Source organism: Mustelus asterias, chromosome 23 (genome assembly GCF_964213995.1).
Source record: "Mustelus asterias chromosome 23, sMusAst1.hap1.1, whole genome shotgun sequence".
Taxonomy (NCBI): domain Eukaryota; kingdom Metazoa; phylum Chordata; class Chondrichthyes; order Carcharhiniformes; family Triakidae; genus Mustelus; species Mustelus asterias.
The window spans coordinates 1,692,538-1,712,323 of record NC_135823.1 but is presented as its reverse complement, the minus strand read 5'-3'; the positions used below and the strand labels follow the sequence as shown (position 1 = coordinate 1,712,323).

The 19,786-nt window shown below is 45.2% G+C and overlaps 1 protein-coding gene across 1 annotated transcript; it reads left to right on the top strand.

The window, feature by feature from the left end:
* Positions 1–383: 383 nt before the first annotated feature.
* Positions 384–19,544, top strand: LOC144510338 (uncharacterized). The gene is made up of 7 exons (XM_078239777.1): positions 384–710; positions 801–1,130; positions 16,491–16,592; positions 16,695–16,725; positions 16,965–17,005; positions 18,947–18,996; positions 19,110–19,544. The coding sequence occupies exons 1-7, from the start codon at positions 419–421 to the stop codon at positions 19,179–19,181; spliced, it is 918 nt and encodes a 305-aa protein (XP_078095903.1). The 5' UTR covers positions 384–418; the 3' UTR covers positions 19,182–19,544.
* Positions 19,545–19,786: the final 242 nt, after the last annotated feature.

Below are 19,786 nucleotides of genomic sequence, written 5' to 3'. Positions count from 1 at the left end.
CAGCACAGCTTTGGGACTGTGGGAGGAGACTGGAGCACCCGGAGGAAACTCAGGCAGACAGGGCGAGAACGTGATCAGAGAACTATCCAAGCCACGGATTGAACCTCGGTCTCCAGCGCTGTGAGGCAGCGGTGCCAATCACGGTGCCGCCCGGCTACAGCAATGCAAATGTGAGCCAGTGATTGGGAAAAGGATTTTAGTTTCTTTTCTGTTTCCTGCTTTCAAGCGAAGAAACGCAAAATGGGAAATAAATCTAAGCATGAATAATTGAAGACATTAATGAGATTGTTCTTAATTTACAGGCGATTTATTTTTTTTTCAAACGGCTGCTTTCTATGTCGAAATAATCTGTGGTAATGTTTGAATAATCTCTCTAGTTACAGATTCCGAGCCCTCTCTACCTCAAAGGCCCTTCACAATGACAGCTGAAGTCGGCCAGACGGTGAATTTAACCTGTCACCACAGTTACGAGGTGGACTTTGTGGCTAGCTATTGCTGGTACAAGCAACGCGTTGGTGAAATCCCGAAAGTAATCGATATCTCACCCTGTCAGGCGGACGGTTGTAAGTTTATTTCTAAAAAAGGCAACGGCAAACGTGAATTGATACTGGAAATTCGCAATGTCCAGGCGAATGACTCGGGTTTCTACTACTGTGCTGATAAGGTTGGCTATGCACAGCTCCAGAATGGACCCATACTACTGGTTGGAGGTAAGAGAGTAAGTGAAATGAATTCAGATTGTGCACAGCAATACCATTTGGTGTAAATTAATCGTTAACTGTGTCCCAATTTCTGTCCAGACAGTTCTACCAACAAGACGGCACTGCTGGTATTTGTCCCGCCGGCTGAGCTGGATGTAAATGAAACCGTGCCCTTAGTGTGTTTGGTCACTGGAGTTTCTTCCAACCAGATTGCTGTTTTCTGGAATATTTCCGGCTTTATCACTGAAGGATCGAGTGATCCCGGGAGAATGGAAGGGGACGGGACCTACAGCATCAGAAGTCACGTCATGGTGTCGGGGGTAACCTGGAAAAGTGGCGCTGACTGCACTTGTGTTGTTGAACTGGGGATTCCAGGGGAATATTGGACGAAGAGTGTGTCGAATTCCAAAACAACAGAGAAATGGAAAGGTGAAATGTTACTCTGTATATTGAAAGTTTCTATTCAACTTTAGAGACATTTGGATTAATTAAGTAAATTCTAGGCTTCTGAGGATATATATGTGTGTGTATAAATATATGTGCGATTGAGTGAATGTGTGTGCGTGTGTGTGTCTGTGTGTGTGTGTGAGAGAGAGAGAGAGCGTGTGTGGTGTGTGTAGGTCTATCTCTGAGCGTTTGATTTAATTTGATTTATTATTGTCACATGTATTAATATACATTGTTTCTTGCGCACTATAAAGACAAAGCATACCATTCAGAGAGTACATAGAGGAAAGGAAAGGAGAGGGCGCAGAATGCAGTGTTGCAGGGTATAAAGAAAGATCACCTTAATATAAGGTTGGTCCATTCAAAAGCCAATGGCAGCAGGGAAAAAGCTGTTCATGATTCGGTTGGTACGTTATCTCTGACTTAGATGTATGTGTATAGATATATATCTGAACTTGTGTATATAGTTATATATTTGAGTTCCGTATATAGATAAATATCTGAGCGTTTGTTTATATAGTTGTATGTGTGAGTGTTTGTATATAAATATATACCTGACCTTCTGTGCATATGTAGATAAATATCTGAGCGTGTGTATCTCGAAGTGCATGCAGAGGTAAATTTCTGAGCGTGTTTATGTGTATGTATGTGCATAGGTAAATATCTGAGCGTGCGTTTACATGTGTGTATATAGATAAATATCTGAGCATGTGTTTACATATGTGTGTATAGATTGATATCTGAGAGTGTGTGTGTCTATATGTAGGTATAGGTAAATACCTGAGAGTGTGCATGTGTGTATGTGTGTATACAGGTAAATATCTGAGCGCATGTGTGTCTATATGTATGTACAGGTAAATATCTGAGCGTCTGTATGTCTATGAGCGCGCATAGATAGATATCTGAGCGCGTGTGTTTCTATATGTATGTACAGGTAAATATATGAGCACGTGTGTGTCTATGTGCGTGTTCAGATAAATAGCTGTCCATGTGTGTGAATGTGTGTGTGTATCGATAAATATCTGAGTCTGTGTTTCTGTGTGTGTGTCGGTAAATATCTGTGCGTGTGTGTGTCTATGTGGGTGTAGAGATAAATTTCTGAGCATGTGTGTGTATATATATATTTATCGATAAATATCTGAGCGTGTGTTTCTATGTGTAAGTGTAGGTAAATATCTGAGCGTGTGTGTGTCCCTGTGCATGTATAAATAAATATCTGAGCCTGTGTATGTGTGTGTATAGAAACATATCTGAGCGTGTATGTGTCCCTGTGCGTATTTAAATAAATATCTGAGCTTGTGTGCATGTGCGTGTATGCATAAATATCTGAGTGTGTGTGTATGGATAAATATCTGAACGCGTGCGTGTATCATAGAACATGGAGCAAAAATACAGCACAAACAGGCCCTTCGGCCCACAAGTTGCGCTGGTCATGTCCCTACCTACCTCGGCTTATATATAGGCTTACCTATAACCCTCAATCCTATTAAGTTCCATGTACTCATCCAGAAGTCTCTTAAAAGACCCTATCAAGTTTGCCTCCACCACCACTAACGGCAGCCGATGCCACTCACCCACCACCCTCTGAGTGCAAAACGTACCCCTGACATCTCCTCTGTACCTACTCCCCAGCACCTTAAACCTGTGCCCTCTCGTAGCAGCCATTTCCGCCCTGGGAAAAAGCCTCCGAGAATCCACCCGATCTATACCTCTCAACATCTTGTACACCTATATCAGGTCACCTTTCATCCTTTGTCTCTTCAAAGAGAAAATACCGAGCTCCCTCTACCTATCCTCATAAGGCATGCCAACCAATCCAGGCAACATTCTTGTAAATCTTCTCTGCACCCTTTCAATCATTTCCACATCCGTCCTCTAATGAGGCGACCAGAACTGAGGACAGTACTCTAAGTGGGGTCTGACGAGGGTTTTATAAAGGTGCATCATTATCTCCCGACTCCTAAACTCAATCCCTCGATTATTGAAGGCCAGCACACCATACGCCTCCTTAAACACCTTCTCTACCTGCGAGGACAATTTAAAAGTCCTATGGACCCGGACCCCAAGGTCCTTCTGATCCTCTACAGTGCTAAGAGTCTTACCCTTGATATTATACTCCTCCATCCCATTTGACCTGCCAAAATGGACCACTACACATTTATCCGGATTGAAGTTCATCTGCCACTTCTCCGCCCAGTCTTACATCCTATCTATGTCACGCTGCAGCTTCTGACATCCCTCCAAACTATCTACAGCACCGCCAACCTTCGTGTCGTCGGCAAACTTACCAACCCATCCCTCCACTTCCTCATCCAGGTCATTTATGAAAATGACAAACAGCAAGGGTCCCAGAACAGAACCCTGGGGCAGTCCACTGGTGCCGTACCTCCATTCAGAAAAAGACCCATCTACAACCATTCTCTGCCTTCTGCAGGCAAGCCAGTTCCGGATCCACAAGGCAACAGCCCCTTGGATCCCATGCCCTCTCACTTTCTCGAGAACTCTTAGATGGGGGACCTTATCAAACGCCTTGCTGAAGTCCACATCTATCGCTTTTCCTTCGTCAATGTGTTCAGTCACATTTTCAAAGAACACCACCAGGCTCGTATGGCACGATTTGCCTTTGACAAAACCGTGCTGACTACTTTTGAACATACTAAATGTCTCTAAATGTTCATAAATCCTGTCGCTCAGCATCCTCTCCATCAACGTACCAACTACTGAGGTTAGACTCACCGGTCATAAATTTCCTGGGCTATCCCTATTCCCTTTCTTGAATATAGGAACCACATCCGCAATCTTCCAATCCTCCGGAACCTGTCCCGTCTCCATCGACGACGCAAAAATCATCGCGAGAGGCTCTGCAATCTCTTCCCTCGCCTCCCACAGTAACCTGGGGAACATCACATCCGGTCCCGGCGACTTATCTATCTTGATGCTATTCAAAATTTCCAACACATCCTCTTTCTTGATGTCCACATGCTCAATCTTTTCAGTCCACCTCAAACCTGTACTATAACCACCCAGGTATTTTTCTACCGTGAATACCGAGGTAAAATATTCATTTAGCACCTCTGCTATTTCTTCCGGTTCTGTACAGACTTTCTTACCTTCACATTTTATAGGTTCTATTCCTTCATATCTCATCCTTTTACTCTTCACATATTTATAGAACGCCTTAGGGTTCTCTTTAATCTTACCTGCCAAGGCCTTCTCGTGGTCCTTCTGGCTCTTCTAATTTCTTTCTTGAGTCCCTTCCTACAAGCCGTATACTCACCTAGATCCCTAACACCGCCTAGCTCTCCGAACCTTTTTGTACACTTTCCTTTTCTTTTTGACTAGGTTCAGCGCAGCTTTCGTGCCCCACGGTTCCCGTAACGTACCAAAACCTCCCTGTCTCATCGGAACGTTGTCATGCAGAATTCTGGACAAACATTCCTTGAAAATCTGCCACCTTACTTCGCTACTTTTCATCGAGAATATCTCCTTCCAATTTACGCCTCTAATCTCCTGCCTAATGGCTTCATATTTCCCCTTACTCCAGATAAACACTTTCCTAGCTTGCCTGATCCTATCTCTTTCCAATGCGAGCGTCAAGGAGATAGAGTTATGATCACTATCCCCAAGATGCTCCCCCAGTAAGAGATCCGACACCTGTCCAGGCTCATTAGCCAGTACCAGATCGAGTACAGCCTCTCCTCCTGTAGGCTTATCCACATGCTATGTCAGGAAACCCTCTTGAACACACCTAACAAACTCCTCCCCATCCAAACCTCTTACCCGAGGGGTATTCCAATCGATGTTTGGGAAATCAAAGTCTCCCATCACGACAACCCTGTTATTACTTCATCTTTCCCGGATCTGTTTCCCTATCTGCTCCACAATATCCCTGTTACTATTGGGTGGCCTGTGCATGAAAACACCCAACAAAGTTATCGATCGCTCCCCGCTCCACACATCCACCCACAGAGACTCCGTAGACAATCCCTCCACGGCTTCCACCTTCTCTATAGCTGTGACACTATCCCTGATCAGCAGTGCCACTCCCCCCCCCCCACCCCCACTCTTTTGCCTCCCTTTCTGTCCTTTCTCAAACATCTGAAACCCGGCATCTGAAGTATACAGTCCTGTCCCTGTCCCCACTCCGTAATGGCCACCACATCACACTTCCAAGCATCGATCCACACTCTAAGCTCATCCACTTTATACACTACACTCCTGGCGTTAAAATAGACACATCTCAAACATTTGGTCTGAGCTCGCCCCTTCTGCATCACACGTCTATTCTCCCTCTTATAGTGTGTACAATCCTTCTCTATTTGCGGGCTCACCTCCTCGCTCTCAGTCACCTCACCACGATTCCCTCCCCCCAACCTTTCTAGTTTAAAGATAGCCTTAGCCAGTAGGCTTAGCCTACCTTCCTGCCAGGATATTGGTCCCCCTGGGATTCAAGTGTCACCCGCCTTTTTTGTACAGGTCACATCTGCCTCTAAAGAGGTCCCAATGATCCAGGAACCGGAATCCCTGCCCCCTGCTCCAGTCCCTCAGCCGCGCATTCATCCTCCATCTCACTCCATTCCTGCTCTCACTTTCCCGTGGCACAGGCAGCAATGCTGAGATTACTACCTTTGCGTTCCTCCTTCTCAACTGTCTACCTAACTCCCTATATTTTCTTTTCATGACCCCTTCCCTCTTCCTACCTATGTCAGCGGTACCAATTTGTACCACGACCTCTATCGTGTACCAATGTGTACCGTGACCTTGTATCGATAAATATCTGAATGCGCGTGTGTCTATGTTTGTGCAAACATACGTATCTGAGTGTGTGTGTATCGATATCTGTCTGTTCGAGTGTGTGTGTGTGTGTGTATAGATATTTATTTGAGCGTTTGTGTGCATTCAATTGTTAAAATATGTCAGTCTGCATTGGAATTGCACCTGCCCCAGAATAGCTTCGTGTTTAGTACATTATTCTCCGTTTCGCTTTGTGTTTCTGAAAACATGTACAAATATTTGATATATGCACCCAGAAAGATCTCGTTCAGCCCATTATGCCGAGACTGTCTCTTCGACGGAGCTATCCTATTCGGCCCACCATTTCCCCCCTCGGCCTTTCAAGTTTTCTCCTTCATGTCCAGACGTGATTTCCCTCCTGAAGGTTATTAGTTGCTCCCATCTCCCTTTCCAGGAAGTAAATCGAGGAATGACCTCTCTCGGGAAAGCAGCAGCAGCCAAACGTGTTGCACCATGGTTGGTTTTGCTGCAGAGGGGAGGGATAAAAAGTGTGCCAGTGCAATAGTTATAGGGGATTTAAATGTAAGGGAAATAGACAGGCGTTTCTGTGGCCGCAAACGAGACTCCAGGAAGGTATGTTGCCTCCCTGATTCTCGGGCCAAGGATGTCTCGTAGCGGCTGCTGGACCTTCTGAAGGGGGAGGGCGAACAACCAGTGGTCGTAGTAGACGTTGGTACAAGCAGCATGGATTAAAAAAAAGAGATGAGGTCCTAAAAGCAGAATACAGGGAGCTAGGAAGGAATGTAAGAAATCGGACCTCAAAGGTAGTGATCTCAGGATTACTACTGGTGTCCCGTGCTGGTCAGAGTAGAAATGAGAGGGTATATCGGATAAATACGTGGCTGAAGAGATGGTGTCGGGGAATGGTTTCAGATTCCTGAAGCATTGGGACCGGTTATCGGGAGGTGGGACCTGTACAAATTGGACGGGTTACACCTGGGCAGGACTGGTACTGATGTCCGAGGGGGAGTCTTTGCTACAGCAGTTGGGGAGGGTTTAAACTAATATGCCAGGGGGATGGGAACCTATGTAAGGAGTCCGAGAAGAAGGGAGCAAGAACAAAATGTGGGGAGACGGTTCCAACTACATCAAAATTCAGTAAAAATAGTTAAAAGGAAGGAGAACTCAGGAGATTTTATTAATGGAAGTGTTAGAATTCAAAAAGAAGCTACAAAATCTGGCATAAGGGCACTTTATCTGAATGCTCGTAGCATTCGAAGCAAGATAAATGAGTTGACAGCACAAATCATTGCGAACGTATGATTTGGTGGCCATTACAGAGACATGGTTGCAGGATGGTCACGACTGGGAGTTGAATATCCAGGGGTATCAAATTGTTTGGCGGGACCGACAGGAAGGTAAGGGAGGTGATGTAGCTCTGATATTTAAGGATGGTATCAGGGCGGCAGTGAGAGATGATATAGGTTCTATGGAAAAAAAAGGTTGAATCCATTTGGGTGCAAATTAGAAATAGTAAGGAGAAAATGTCACTGATAGGCGTAGTCTATAGGCCACCAGATAATGACATCATGGTGGGGCGAGAAATAAACAAAGAAATAACTGATGCATGTAAAAATGGTACAGCAATTATCATGGGGGATTATAATCTCCAAATCAATTGGTCAAACCAGGGCGGTCAAGGCAGCCTTGAGGAGGAGTTCACAGAATGTATCGGCGACAGGTTCCTTGAACAGTAAGGGAGCAAACTATCCTATATCTGGTCCAGTGTAATGAGGCGCGAATAATTAATGATCTTGCAGTTAGGGGATCCTCTTGGAAGAAGCGATCACAGTATAGTTGAATTTAAAATACAGATGGAGCGTGAGAAGGTAAAATCCAATTCCAGTGTCTTGTTGTTAAACAAAGGAGACTATAAAGGGATGAGGGAGAAGTTGGCTAAGGTAGAATGGGAGCAAAAACGTTATGGTGAGACAATTGAGGAACAAAGAACAAGAACAAAGAACAATACAGGACAGGAACAGGCCCTTCGGCCCTCCAAGCCCGCGCCGCTCCCCGGTCCAGGATTGAATCCTGAATCCAGGATCCCCGCCCAATTTTCCAGCCTATCTACATACCAATATCCTATCCACCGAGCTGTCCCTCACAGCTACGATGCTTTGTTCATTACAACCTATTAACTTACCCGCACCCCCCCATTCCAGACCATGTGATCTCCAGGGAGAGGCGAAAACCCAGAGTGAAAAACCCCAGGGCCAATATGGGGAAAAAAAATCTGGGAAATTCCTCTCCGACCCCCTGAGGCGATCGAAACGAGTCCAGGAGATCACAATGGCCCCGATCGGAAAATGCTTCCCAACCCTAGTCATTTCCACTTCCACGAACACCATATGAATTCCCTGCCCCCGAGACAGGTTCCCAACTATCCGCAGTCTCACTCTGTACTGGCACCAGCAAGATGATCATAGAATGAAGCCTTGAAACGAGAAACCAGGAACAATTAGCCCGCGCCGCTCCCTGGTCCAAACGAGTCCACTCTTTTGTATCCCTCCATTCCCACTCCGTTCATATAGCTGTCTAGATAAGTCTTAAACGTTCCCAGTGTGTCCGCCTCCACCACCTTGCCCGGCAACACATTCCAGGCCCCCACGACCCTCTGTGTAAAATATGTCCTTCTGATATCTGTGTTAAACCTCCCCCCCTTCACCTTGAACCTATGACCCCTCGTGAACGTCACCACCGACCCGGGGAAAAGCTTCCCACCGTTCACCCTATCTATGCCTTTCATAATTTTATACACCTCTATTAAGTCTCCCCTCATCCTCCGTCTTTCCAAGGAGAACAACCCCAGTTTCCCCAATCTCTCCTCATAACCAAGCCCCTCCATACCAGACAACATCCTGGTAAACCTCCTTTGTACTCTCTCCAAAGCCTCCACGTCCTTCTGGTAGTGTGGCGACCAGAACTGGACGCAGTATTCCAAATGCGGCCGAACCAACGTTCTATACATCTGCAACATCAGACCCCAACTTTTATACTCTATGCCCCGTCCTATAAAGGCAAGCATGCCATATGCCTTCTTCACCACCTTCTCCACCTGTGACGTCACCTTCAAAGATCTGTGGACTTGCACACCCAGGTCCCTCTGCGTCTCTACACCCTTTATGGTTCTTCCATTTATCGTGTAGCTCCTCCCTACATTATTCCCACCAAAATGCATCACTTCGCATTTATCAGGATTGAACTCCATCTGCCATTTCGTTGCCCAAATTTCCAGCCTATCTATATCCTTCTGTAGCCTCTGACAATGTTCCTCACTATCTGCAAGTCCTGCCAGTTTTGTGTCGTCCGCAAACTTACTGATCACCCCAGTTACTCCTTCTTCCAGGTCATTTATATAAATCACAAACAGCAGAGGTCCCAATACAGAGCCCTGCGGTACACCACTAGTCACAGGCCTCCAGCCGGAAAAAGACCCTTCCACTACCACCCTCTGTCTTCTATGACCAAGCCAGTTCTCCACCCATCTAGCCACCTCCCCCTTTATCCCATGGGATCCAACCTTTTTCACTAGCCTACCATGAGGGACTTTGTCAAATGCTTTACTAAAGTCCATATAGACAACATCCACGGCCCTTCCTTCGTCAACAATTTTGGTCACTTCTTCAAAAAACACCACCAGGTTCGTGAGGCATGACCTCCCTCTCACAAAACCATGTTGACTATCGTTAATGAGTTTATTCCTTTCTAAATGCGCATACATCCTATCTTTAAGAATCTTCTCCAACAACTTCCCCACCACGGACGTCAAGCTCACCGGCCTATAATTACCCGGGTTATCCTTCCTACCCTTCTTAAATAACGGGACCACATTGGCTATCCTCCAATCCTCTGGGACCTCACCTGTGTCCAGTGACGAGACAAAGATTTGCGTCAGAGGCCCAACGATTTCACCTCTCGTCTCCCTGAGCAGCCTTGGATAGATTCCATCAGGCCCTGGGGATTTGTCAGTCTTTATATTCTCTAACAAACCTAACACTTCCTCCTTTGTAATGGAGATTTTCTCCAACGGTTCAACACTCCCCTCCGAGACACTCCCAGTCAACACATCCCTCTCCTTAGTGAATACCGACGCAAAGTATTCATTTAGGATCTCCCCTACCTCTTTGGGCTCCAAGCATAAGTCCCCACTTTTGTCCCTGAGAGGTCCGATTTTTTCCCTAACAACCCTTTTGTTCCTAACGTATGAATAAAATGCCTTGGGATTCTCCTTAATCCTGTCTGCCAAGAACATTTCGTGACCCCTTTTTGCTCTTCTAATTCCCCGTTTGAGTATTTTCCTACTTTCATTATACTCCTCCAGAGCTCCCTCCGTTTTTAGCTGCTTGGACCTAACATACGCCTCTCTTTTCCTTTTGACCAGTCCCTCAATTTCCCTGGTTATCCACGGTTCTCTAATCCTACCCTTCCTATCCTTCTTTTTTACAGGCACATGCTTGTCCTGTAGCCCTAACAACCGTTCCTTAAAAGACTGCCACATACCAGATGTGGATTTACCCTCAAACAGCCTCTCCCAATCAAGAGCTGCCAATTTCTGCCTGATCCCAATAAAGTTAGCCTTCCCCCAATCCAACACCTTACCCTTGGGACACCACTCATCCTTTTCCATCACTATCCTAAAGCTAACAGAATTGTGGTCACTATTTGCCACATGTTCCCCAACCAAAACTTTGAAGACCTGACCGGGCTCATTCCCCAGCACCAGGTCCAGTATAGCCCCCTCTCTAGTTGGGCTGTCCACATATTGTTCCAACGAACCCTCCTGTACACATTTTACAAATGCCTCACCATCCAGAGTCCCTGCCCTCAGCGATTTCCAGTCTATACCAGGGAAATTGAAGTCTCCCACTACAACAACCCTATATTTCCTGCACCTATCCAGTATCTCCTGACATATCCATTCTTCCACTTCCCTTGGGCTGTTGGGGGGCCTGTAGTACACCCCCAACATAGTGACTGCGCCTTTCCTGTTTCTAAGCTCCACCCAGAGTGACTCGCTACACGACTCCTCCGAATTGTCCTCCCTCTGCACCGCTGTAATATGCTCTCCAACCAATACCGCTACTCCCCCACCTCTTTTGGCCCCTCCTCTGTCTCGCCTAAAACACTTGTACCCTGGAATATTCAGCTGCCAGTCCTGTCCCTCTTTCAACCAAGTCTCTGTCACCGCAACCACATCCAAATTCCTCGTGCGCATTAAGGCCCCGAGTTCGTCTGTTTTACCTGCTACGCTCCTTGCATTGAAGTATAAGCACTCCAGACACCCAGGCTCAGTGAGGTCGTCCTCCCCCAGAGTGCTCTTCTTCTTTGCCAGCCTTGTCCCAGCCCAAAGCTCGTCCCCAGCCACCACACTTATAGACCTAATAGTTTGATCCCCACCCCCCTGCCATACTAGTTTAAACCCCCCCGAACTGCATTAGCAAAGCTCCCAGCCAGGATATTTGTGCCCTTCCAACTTAGTTGTGACCCCTCCCTCTTGTACAGGTGCCATCCTCTCCTGAAAACCTCCCATTGGTCTATGAAAATAAAGCCCTCCCTCCTGGACCAGTCCTTTAGCCAGGCATTCATTTGAACTGGAACAGTGGAGGACCTTCAAAGCGATCTTTCACAGTGCTCAGCAAAAGTATATACCAGTGATAAGGAAGGACTGTAGAAAAAGAGGTCATCCGCCATGGATATCTAAGGAATTAAAGGAGGGTATGAAATTGAAAACAATTGCATACAAAGTGGCAAAGATTAGTGGGAACATAGAGGATTGGGAAATCTTTAAAGGTCAGCAGAAAGCCACAAAAAACGTTATAATGAAAGGTAAGATGGATTGTGAGAGCAAACTAGTTCAGAATATAAAAACAGATAGCAAAAGTTTCTGCAAATATATAAAACGAAAAAGAGTGGTGAAAGTAAACAGAAATATCAGCCATGATCTTATTGAATGGCGGAGCAGGTTTGAGGGGCCAGATGGCCTACTCCTGTTCCTGGTTCTTATGTTCTAATGGAGGTGTGATCAGTTCTACACCGCAGAGTCCTTGGAAACAGACAGTAGACAAGAGTTGAAATTGACATTTTGCCCTGAAGGGCGGTGAATTAATTAACCTCACTTTACTCCCTTTTGTTCAATCTACAAATACATCCTCACACATAATATAAATTTAAACTTAGCATCCTGATGTCAGTAACTTTGTATAACATCTTTAATCAGCAATAGAATCCTACAGTGCAGAAGGAAGCCATTCGAACAATCGAGTCTGCAGCGACAACAATCCCACCCAGGCCCTATCCCCATAAGGTCATGCATTTACTCTCGCTAGACCTCCGACACTAAGAATCAATTTAGCTTGGCCAATTCACCTAACCTGCACATCTTTGGACTGTGGGAGGAAATCAGAGCACGCAGGGAAAACCCACGCAGACATGGGGAGAATGTGCAAACTCCACACAGACAATGACCCTAGCCGGGAATTGAACAGATATGAAGCAATAATGCTAACCCCTGTGCCACCGTGCCGCCCCATGATCGTATGGAAGTAGGCTCGATTAGCTGAATGGACTATGCCTGCCCCGGTGCCGCTATTTTAAATGTATTAAGAGCAAATCTTGAATTTAGGTTGGTGGTAAGGATTCCAACTCATCCTTCACACGATAAATAATTGACTGTCCGTGAGTCTACACAGATCATCCAATCCTACAGTGCAGAAGGAGGACATTTAGATCATCAAGTCTTTACCGGCTCTCCAACAGAGCATTTTGCCCAGGCCCTACCCCTGTAACCCTACGTATTTACACCGTTAGTCCCCCAACCTTCACATCTTGTGGCACTAAGGGGCAATTTAGCACGGCAAATCCAGGTAACCTGCGCATTCTGGACAACTAAGAAGCAATTTAGCATGGCCAATCCAACAAACCTGCTCATCTTTGGATTGTGGGAGGAATGATGTGGAGATGCCGGCGTTGGACTGGGGTAAACACAGTAAGAAGTTTAAGAACACTGGGTTAAAGTCCAGCAGGTTTATTTGGTAGCAAAAGCCACACAAGCTTTCGGAGCCTTTAGCCCCTTCTTCAGGTGAGTGGGAATTCTGTTCACAAACAGGGCATATAAAGACACAAACTCAATTTCAAACTCAGACACCACGCAACCCGGCCACAGCAACCTCCGCAAGACGTGCCGGATCATCGACACAGATGCCATCATCTCACGTCAGAACACCATCCACCAGGTACACGGTACATACTCTTGCAACTCGGCCAACGTTGTCTACCTGATACGCTGCAGGAACCGATGTCCCGAGGCATGGTACATTGGGGGGACCATGCAGACTCTGCGACAACGGATGAATGAACACCACTCGACAATCACCAGGCAAGACTGTTCTTTTCCTGTTGGGGAGCACTTCAGCGGTCACGGGCATTCGGCCTCTGATATTCGGGTAAGCGTTCTCCAAGGCGGCCTTCACGACACACGACGGCTGAGTTTCGCTGAGCAGAAACTGATCGCCAAGTTCCGCACACATGAGGACGGCCTCAACCGGGATATTGGGTTCATGTCACGCTATCGGTAATCCCCACAGCTTGCCTGGACCTGCAGAGTCTCACTGGCTGTCCTGTCTGGAGACAATACACATCTCTAGCCTCTCTTGATGCTCTCTCCACTCACATTGTTTGTATCTTAAAGATTTGATTTGCTGTAAGTATTCGCATTCCAACCATTATTCTGTAAATTGAGTTTGTGTCATTATATGCCCTGTTTGTGAACAGAATTCCCACTCACCTGAAGAAGGGGCTTAAGGCTCCGAAAACTTGTGTGCCTTTTGGTACCAAATAAACCTGTTGGACTTTAACCTGGTGTTGTTTAACTTCTTATTGTGGGAGGAAACCAGGGCAACCGCAGGAAACACAAGTAGAGAGGGGGAGAATGGATGTGAAATGCAGTATCTGGAACTGTACTGGAGGCACAATTACTCGAGGCTGCGCAAAGCGAATTGAAGAATTAAATAAATTGGATTAAAAAAAAGCAAGTTGGAGGAGAAGGGTAGATGAATGTGACTGAGTTGTTCTTGCAGAAATGTCGTGCAGGTATCAAAGAACAACGAACAGTACAGCACAGGACCAAGCCCTTCGGCCCACCAGGCCTGCACCGATCACGTTGGCCGATCTAGACCAACCATCTGTATCCCTCTTCCTGTCCGTGTGTCTATCCAGATAAGTCATGGCATTGCATTCCAGTCCCCCACCACCCTCTGTGAAAAGAACTTCCCTCGCACAGCTCTACTGAACCTTTTCCTCTTACCTTGAACTTGTGCCCCCTTGTAATTGTCCTGGTAAAAAGCTACCAACTCTTCACCTTCCCTGTGCCCCTTGTAATTCTATAGACATCTATGAGCTCGCCCATCATCCTCCGTCTTTCCAGCATCTGCTAAATTGCTTGCCTGTGCGCTGTAATCATTCTGAGTTTCCATAAATCTTGGGAGATGGAAGCATCAACTCACGTGGCTGTTGAAGGACATATACATGCACCTAAACTTTTAAAATTGAGAGATCGAGCTCGGAAATTAATTTAAACCGATTCGAATCAGTTTATGGACACGTTAGACACGTTTGTCGCATGGTCTTCAGTTCCGAGCACTATTTTTTGGGAAGAATATCAAAGGCTTGGAGATGATGCAAAGGAGAATTCCAGGATGGAATGAACGAATTTAGTTAACGTGGACAGAAGGGATGAGCTGGGCTTGTACTCCGTCGAGCAATCTAGGTTAAAAAAAAATAATCGAAGTTCCAAATTCGAGAGCATTTTATTAGTAAAGAAAAATGAGAATCGTTTCCACTGACAGTAGTGTCAGTAACCAGGGGGACACAGACTGAAAATGATTGGTACAAAGAGTGAAATGGAGACATCGAGTCATAGAGATATGCAGCACCGAAACAGGCCCTTAGGCTCATCTCCTCCATGTCGACCAGGTTTCCTAATCTGAAATGGTCCCATTTGCCCGCGTTTGGCCCATATCCCCTCAACCTTTCCCATCCATGTCCCTGTCCAAATTTCTTCTAAATGTTGTTATTGTGCCCGGCTCTACCATCTCCTCTGTCAGCTCAATCCATACGTGCACCACCCTCTGTGTGCAAAACGTTGCCCCTTCCGTCCCTTTTAAATGTTTCCCCTCTCACTTCAGCCTATCCCCTCTAGTTTTGGACCCCCCCCCTACCCTGAGGAAAATACATTGGCTACTCACCTTATCTAGGCACCTCATGATTTTATACATTTCTATAAGGTCACCCCTCATCCTTCTACGCTCAGGAAAAAAGTTCCAGCCTATCCAGTTTCTCCTTTTAATTCAAACCTTCCAGTCCCAGTAACAACTTTTTTTTGCACAGTTCCCAGTTTAATAGCATCCTTCCTATAACAGAGCGAACATAATTTTGCACAGTACTCCAAATGTGGCCTTACCGATGTCTTGTACAGTTGTGTACATTGCGTCCCAACTCCTAGACTCAATGCTCTGATGATTTTTTTTTTGCACAATGCCGTTTTGGGATTTGGAACGCTGGCCCAGAAAAGGCGGTGTGAACAGGTACAGTAGGAACTTCGAAAAGAGAATTGGGCTAATATTGATGGGGAATAGCTTTCAGGACTATGGGGGAAACGAGCATTTGTAGTTGTGACAATCAAAGAAACAACCATGGAAGGATGGCCGACTAGATTCCTTCTGGGCATTATCCTTCTTTGAATCTGTTCAGAAATCAGAATTTTCTATGATGTTTTCACCGTATCTAGGGAAGGAAGTGCTGGCCTTGGAAGGGGTCCAGAGGAGGTTCACAAGAATGAATCCTGGAATGAAGAGAGTGGGGAACGATTGAGGACTCTGGGTCTGTACTCTTTGGAGTTTGGAAGGATAAGCGGGGATTTTATTTAAACTTATAGGATACTGCGAGGTCTGGACAGAGTGGACGTGGAGAGGATGTTTCCAACAGTGGGAAAAATTAAAAGCAGAGGGCACAACCTCAGACTAAAGGGACGAACCGTTAAAATAGAGATGAGGAGGAATTTCTTCAGTCAGATAGTGGTGAATCTGTCGAACTCTTTGCCGCAGAAGGCTGTGGACGCCACATTAGACATTGAATGTCTTTAAGACAGAGATAGAATGTTTCTTGATTAATAACGCGATCCGGGGTTATGGAGAATTGGGATGAGAAAAATATCAGCCATGATTGAATGGCAGAGCAGACTCGATGGGCCAAGTCGCCCAATTCTGCTCCTATGTCTTGTGGTCTTATGATCTTATACATACTGATACACTGTGAATATGGACAATTGATAGTGCTGCAATTTGATAAATCTCTACTAGCAAATATTGTGTCATCAATTCCAAACTGTGTGTTCATTCTCCACTATCCATACCACTAACTGTGTTTTTTTTTCCACATTCACCCCCTGCTTTGGTGAATCCGCATTTTTAACCGGGTCACGTTTCCCTTCAGAGAACCCTGGAAAAGAATGATTTGACCGATGCCAGTTTCCAAGTGTTTTTTTCTCTATAGAATGGTGCAGACACACGGTTTCTGTTGGAATTACTGCCCTGGTCATACTGATTCTACTGTTGATCCTTATTTCCATTTGGAGTTGGAAAAACGTCAGATCAGGTGAGGATTAATCATTATCTGGGACACTTTAATACCGGTTTCTCCAATACGATTTCCTCCTTGTAGCTTTTAATCAGCTAATTATATGTTCTTCTATTTTAGAAGACAGAGACATAGGATCCCACAATGAAACGTGAGTAAGACAAGCATGTGTAAAGCACACCATCATTGTTCTTTCTCTCCTCTGTTTTATATTTTGTCAAACCTGTTTCAACCCGAAAACTGAGACCAGTGGTGTGTGCCTCTATTTTCTATCATTTCGGTAAAATTACTAGACAATCCTACTTTCAACAATGCGCAGCACTTGAGATAGGATATCCTAGATCTAACATTTGTTTCGTGTTCTTTTTCCACATCCAATGTTCGCTTCAGTGGGAGAAGGCAGCAAGAGGGACGTAAGGAGCGAAAAACGGGTAAGCTTCTTTGAAATGTCGGTGGAGATTAAATGTCAGAATGAAAAATAAATGAGGTGGAAGTTGATTGGCAGAGGCGTTGCCATGGAGAATGCACCAGTTGAATGGTACAGACAGTTAACTGTGAAGAACAGTTTGAAAGAAAAGTTGAATATTGAGTATATCTGGGAGAAAAACATATCATCGGGGCTATTGGCCTTGTGTTCATCAGCAAAAAACACAAGAATAACAAATGTAAGGGAAACAATTGTGCATTCTTCCTGGCATGTGGACTCTGCTTGGTTGTAGCTTTTTATGGAGAATACAGGAGTTAACTGATGACTGCCTGTTATGTACCTGTATTTGTTAATGTAGAAACATAGAAACTAGAACGAGGAATAAGCCATTCGGCTCTTTTAACCTGCTCTCCTATTCATTATGATCATGGCTGATTATCAAATTCAGTACGCTGATTCCCCCCTTTCCCGATATCTCTTGATTCCTTTCGCTCCAAGAGCGATATCTAATTTCTTCCTGAAATCAGACAATCTTTTGGCGTCAACTAATTTCTGTGGCAGTGAATTCCACACATTCGCCACCCTCTGGGTGAAGAAATTTCCCCTCAGCTCAGTTCTGCAAACATTTTCCCGGATCTTCAAACTTTGACCCCTAGTTCTCTACTGCCCCACCATCGCAAAAAAACATCTTTCTGAATCTACTCTTTCTAATCTTGTCAGAATTGTATAATTTTCTTTGCGATCCCATCTCACTCATCTAAACTCCAGTGATTATAATCCTAACCGATTTAGCCTCTCCTCATATGATAGACCTTCCATTCCAGAAGTCAGATGGTAAATCTTCGCTGTTCGCCCTCTATAGCAAGGAGATCCTTCCTCAGACAAGGATACCAAAACTGCACGCAATGTTTCTCACGGAACGCCCTATGCAATAGCAGTAAATCATCCCTATTCCTGTAGAGAAATCGCCTCCCTACGAATGCTAACATACTATTTGCCTTCTTTATTGCCTGATATAAAATTAAAAAGAGGTCGTTTGACTGATTGGTTAAATCATTGGCCCGACGAATGAACCAGGGAATGCCTGCACCTTCCTTTGTTTAGTTGAATCAGCCGCAACTTGCTATTTCTGTCCACAATGTGCATTCCTTAACGTCAGCAAGTTCAACAATCACACTTGAATCTGCTGTTTTCATAAAAGGGAAAATCGCTGATATTAATACTAGTAGTGGTATACCAGGTGGACAACAGGCGATAAGTACTGGTATGAGATTTTCCTCATCTATCCATTGGCAACTTCACATAGGAACATCCAAAATAGGAGCAGGAAGAGACCATTCTGTCCTTTGATCCTGCTCCGCCATTCACTCTGAACATGGCCAATCACCCAACTCAGTAGCCTGGTCGCGCCTTCTCCCCAGATCTTTTGGTCCCCTTCACCTACAGTGCTATTTCTAAGTGCCTCTGAAGAATTGTGGAATACCTCTCGTTTGGTAAAATTTAAGTAGCTGTGTGATAATGATTATAGCCTGTGAACATATTGCGGCGGCACGGTGGTTAGCACTGCTGCCTCGTAACATCAGGGACCTGCGTTCGATTCCGGCTTGGGTCACTGTCTGTGTCGAGTCTGCATGTTTCCCCCGTGTGCGTGCGGGTTTCCTCCGTGTGCTCCGGTGTCGTCCAACAGTCCGAAAGACGTGCTAGTTAAGTGCATTGATGATGCTAAGTTCCCCCGCAGTGCAACAAAGCAGGAGCCAGAGTCTGCCGACGAGGGGATTTTCACTGTAACATCTTTGCTTTGTTAATGTAAACCCACTTGTGACACTTGCAATAAACTTTGAACTGTTGACATCCTGGTGATCTTTGGCGCCCGATGTTCCTATGTAATTATAGATTCTATAGCTTGGGTGACATTTCAATTCATTATTTAACCCTTAACACACAGGGGATCATCGTCAAACAGAGGCAAACTTGAAAACGCAGTCTGGAAAACAGGTGAGTGCATTGAACCCCTTGTAATAAAATGCATTGCAATGAATTTTGGGGGGAAAAAAACAATTGTTTTAGCCACGTCGATCATTAATGTTGAATATATTTCCCAATCTCAGGATGGACCTCTGTACGCCTCCCTGGATTTGGCTGCATTGGAAAAAAGGTCAAAAAAGAAGAGACGGAAATGAGAATCGGGGTGATTTGTCTGTGATGCATTACACAGAAGAATGAAATTGCCAATATATACTCTACCCTGTGGAAATCAAGATGGGACCAAGTACATTCCCGTCAAACGGCTAAACTTTACTCGCATACTGGCCACAGATTAGAAAGACTGGCTCATTTTGTCAAATGCGTAACGAGTTTTTTTTCAGCATTGTGAAAGATATTCTCCTATATTAAGGTTATTCATGTGTGAAATGACACACTGGGGACTTCTCCGTGTTTTTATCGAAATCTTCAATACCGATTCTAAAACTCCAGTTCCTGACGGGATTGTTATTTGTTTGAAAATTCATTTATGTAAATAAAATGAATTATTCTTCGACTATAACGCTGCACCAGCGATTTCTATTGACGAATAATTATGTTATAATCAAACATAATCTGCGTGAAACTGGAATCCTTTTAAAAATTTCAAATATGAACCCTCTGAGATTTGTGGCTGGTGCGTTTCTCCGCCTGAGCAGTAGGGAGCGACTCTCTGTCCTCGTCTGATTGCAGGCGGGAATCCCTGTGTCCCGGTAGAAAGGGCGTCGGCGGAATGTCGGATTCCTGACGGGCGTGTGGGTTC

What these genes read in the sequence shown, in the direction of transcription:
- LOC144510338 (XM_078239777.1), top strand. Translation starts at nt 419, where the DNA reads ATGACAGCTGAAGTCGGCCAGACGGTGAATTTAACCTGTCACCACAGT. An exon ending in AACAACAGAGAAATGGAAAG is followed by an intron (nt 1,131 to 16,490) that starts GTGAAATGTTAC and finishes TTTTCTCTATAG; the next exon opens with AATGGTGCAGACACACGGTT. An exon ending in AAACGCAGTCTGGAAAACAG is followed by an intron (nt 18,997 to 19,109) that starts GTGAGTGCATTG and finishes TCCCAATCTCAG; the next exon opens with GATGGACCTCTGTACGCCTC.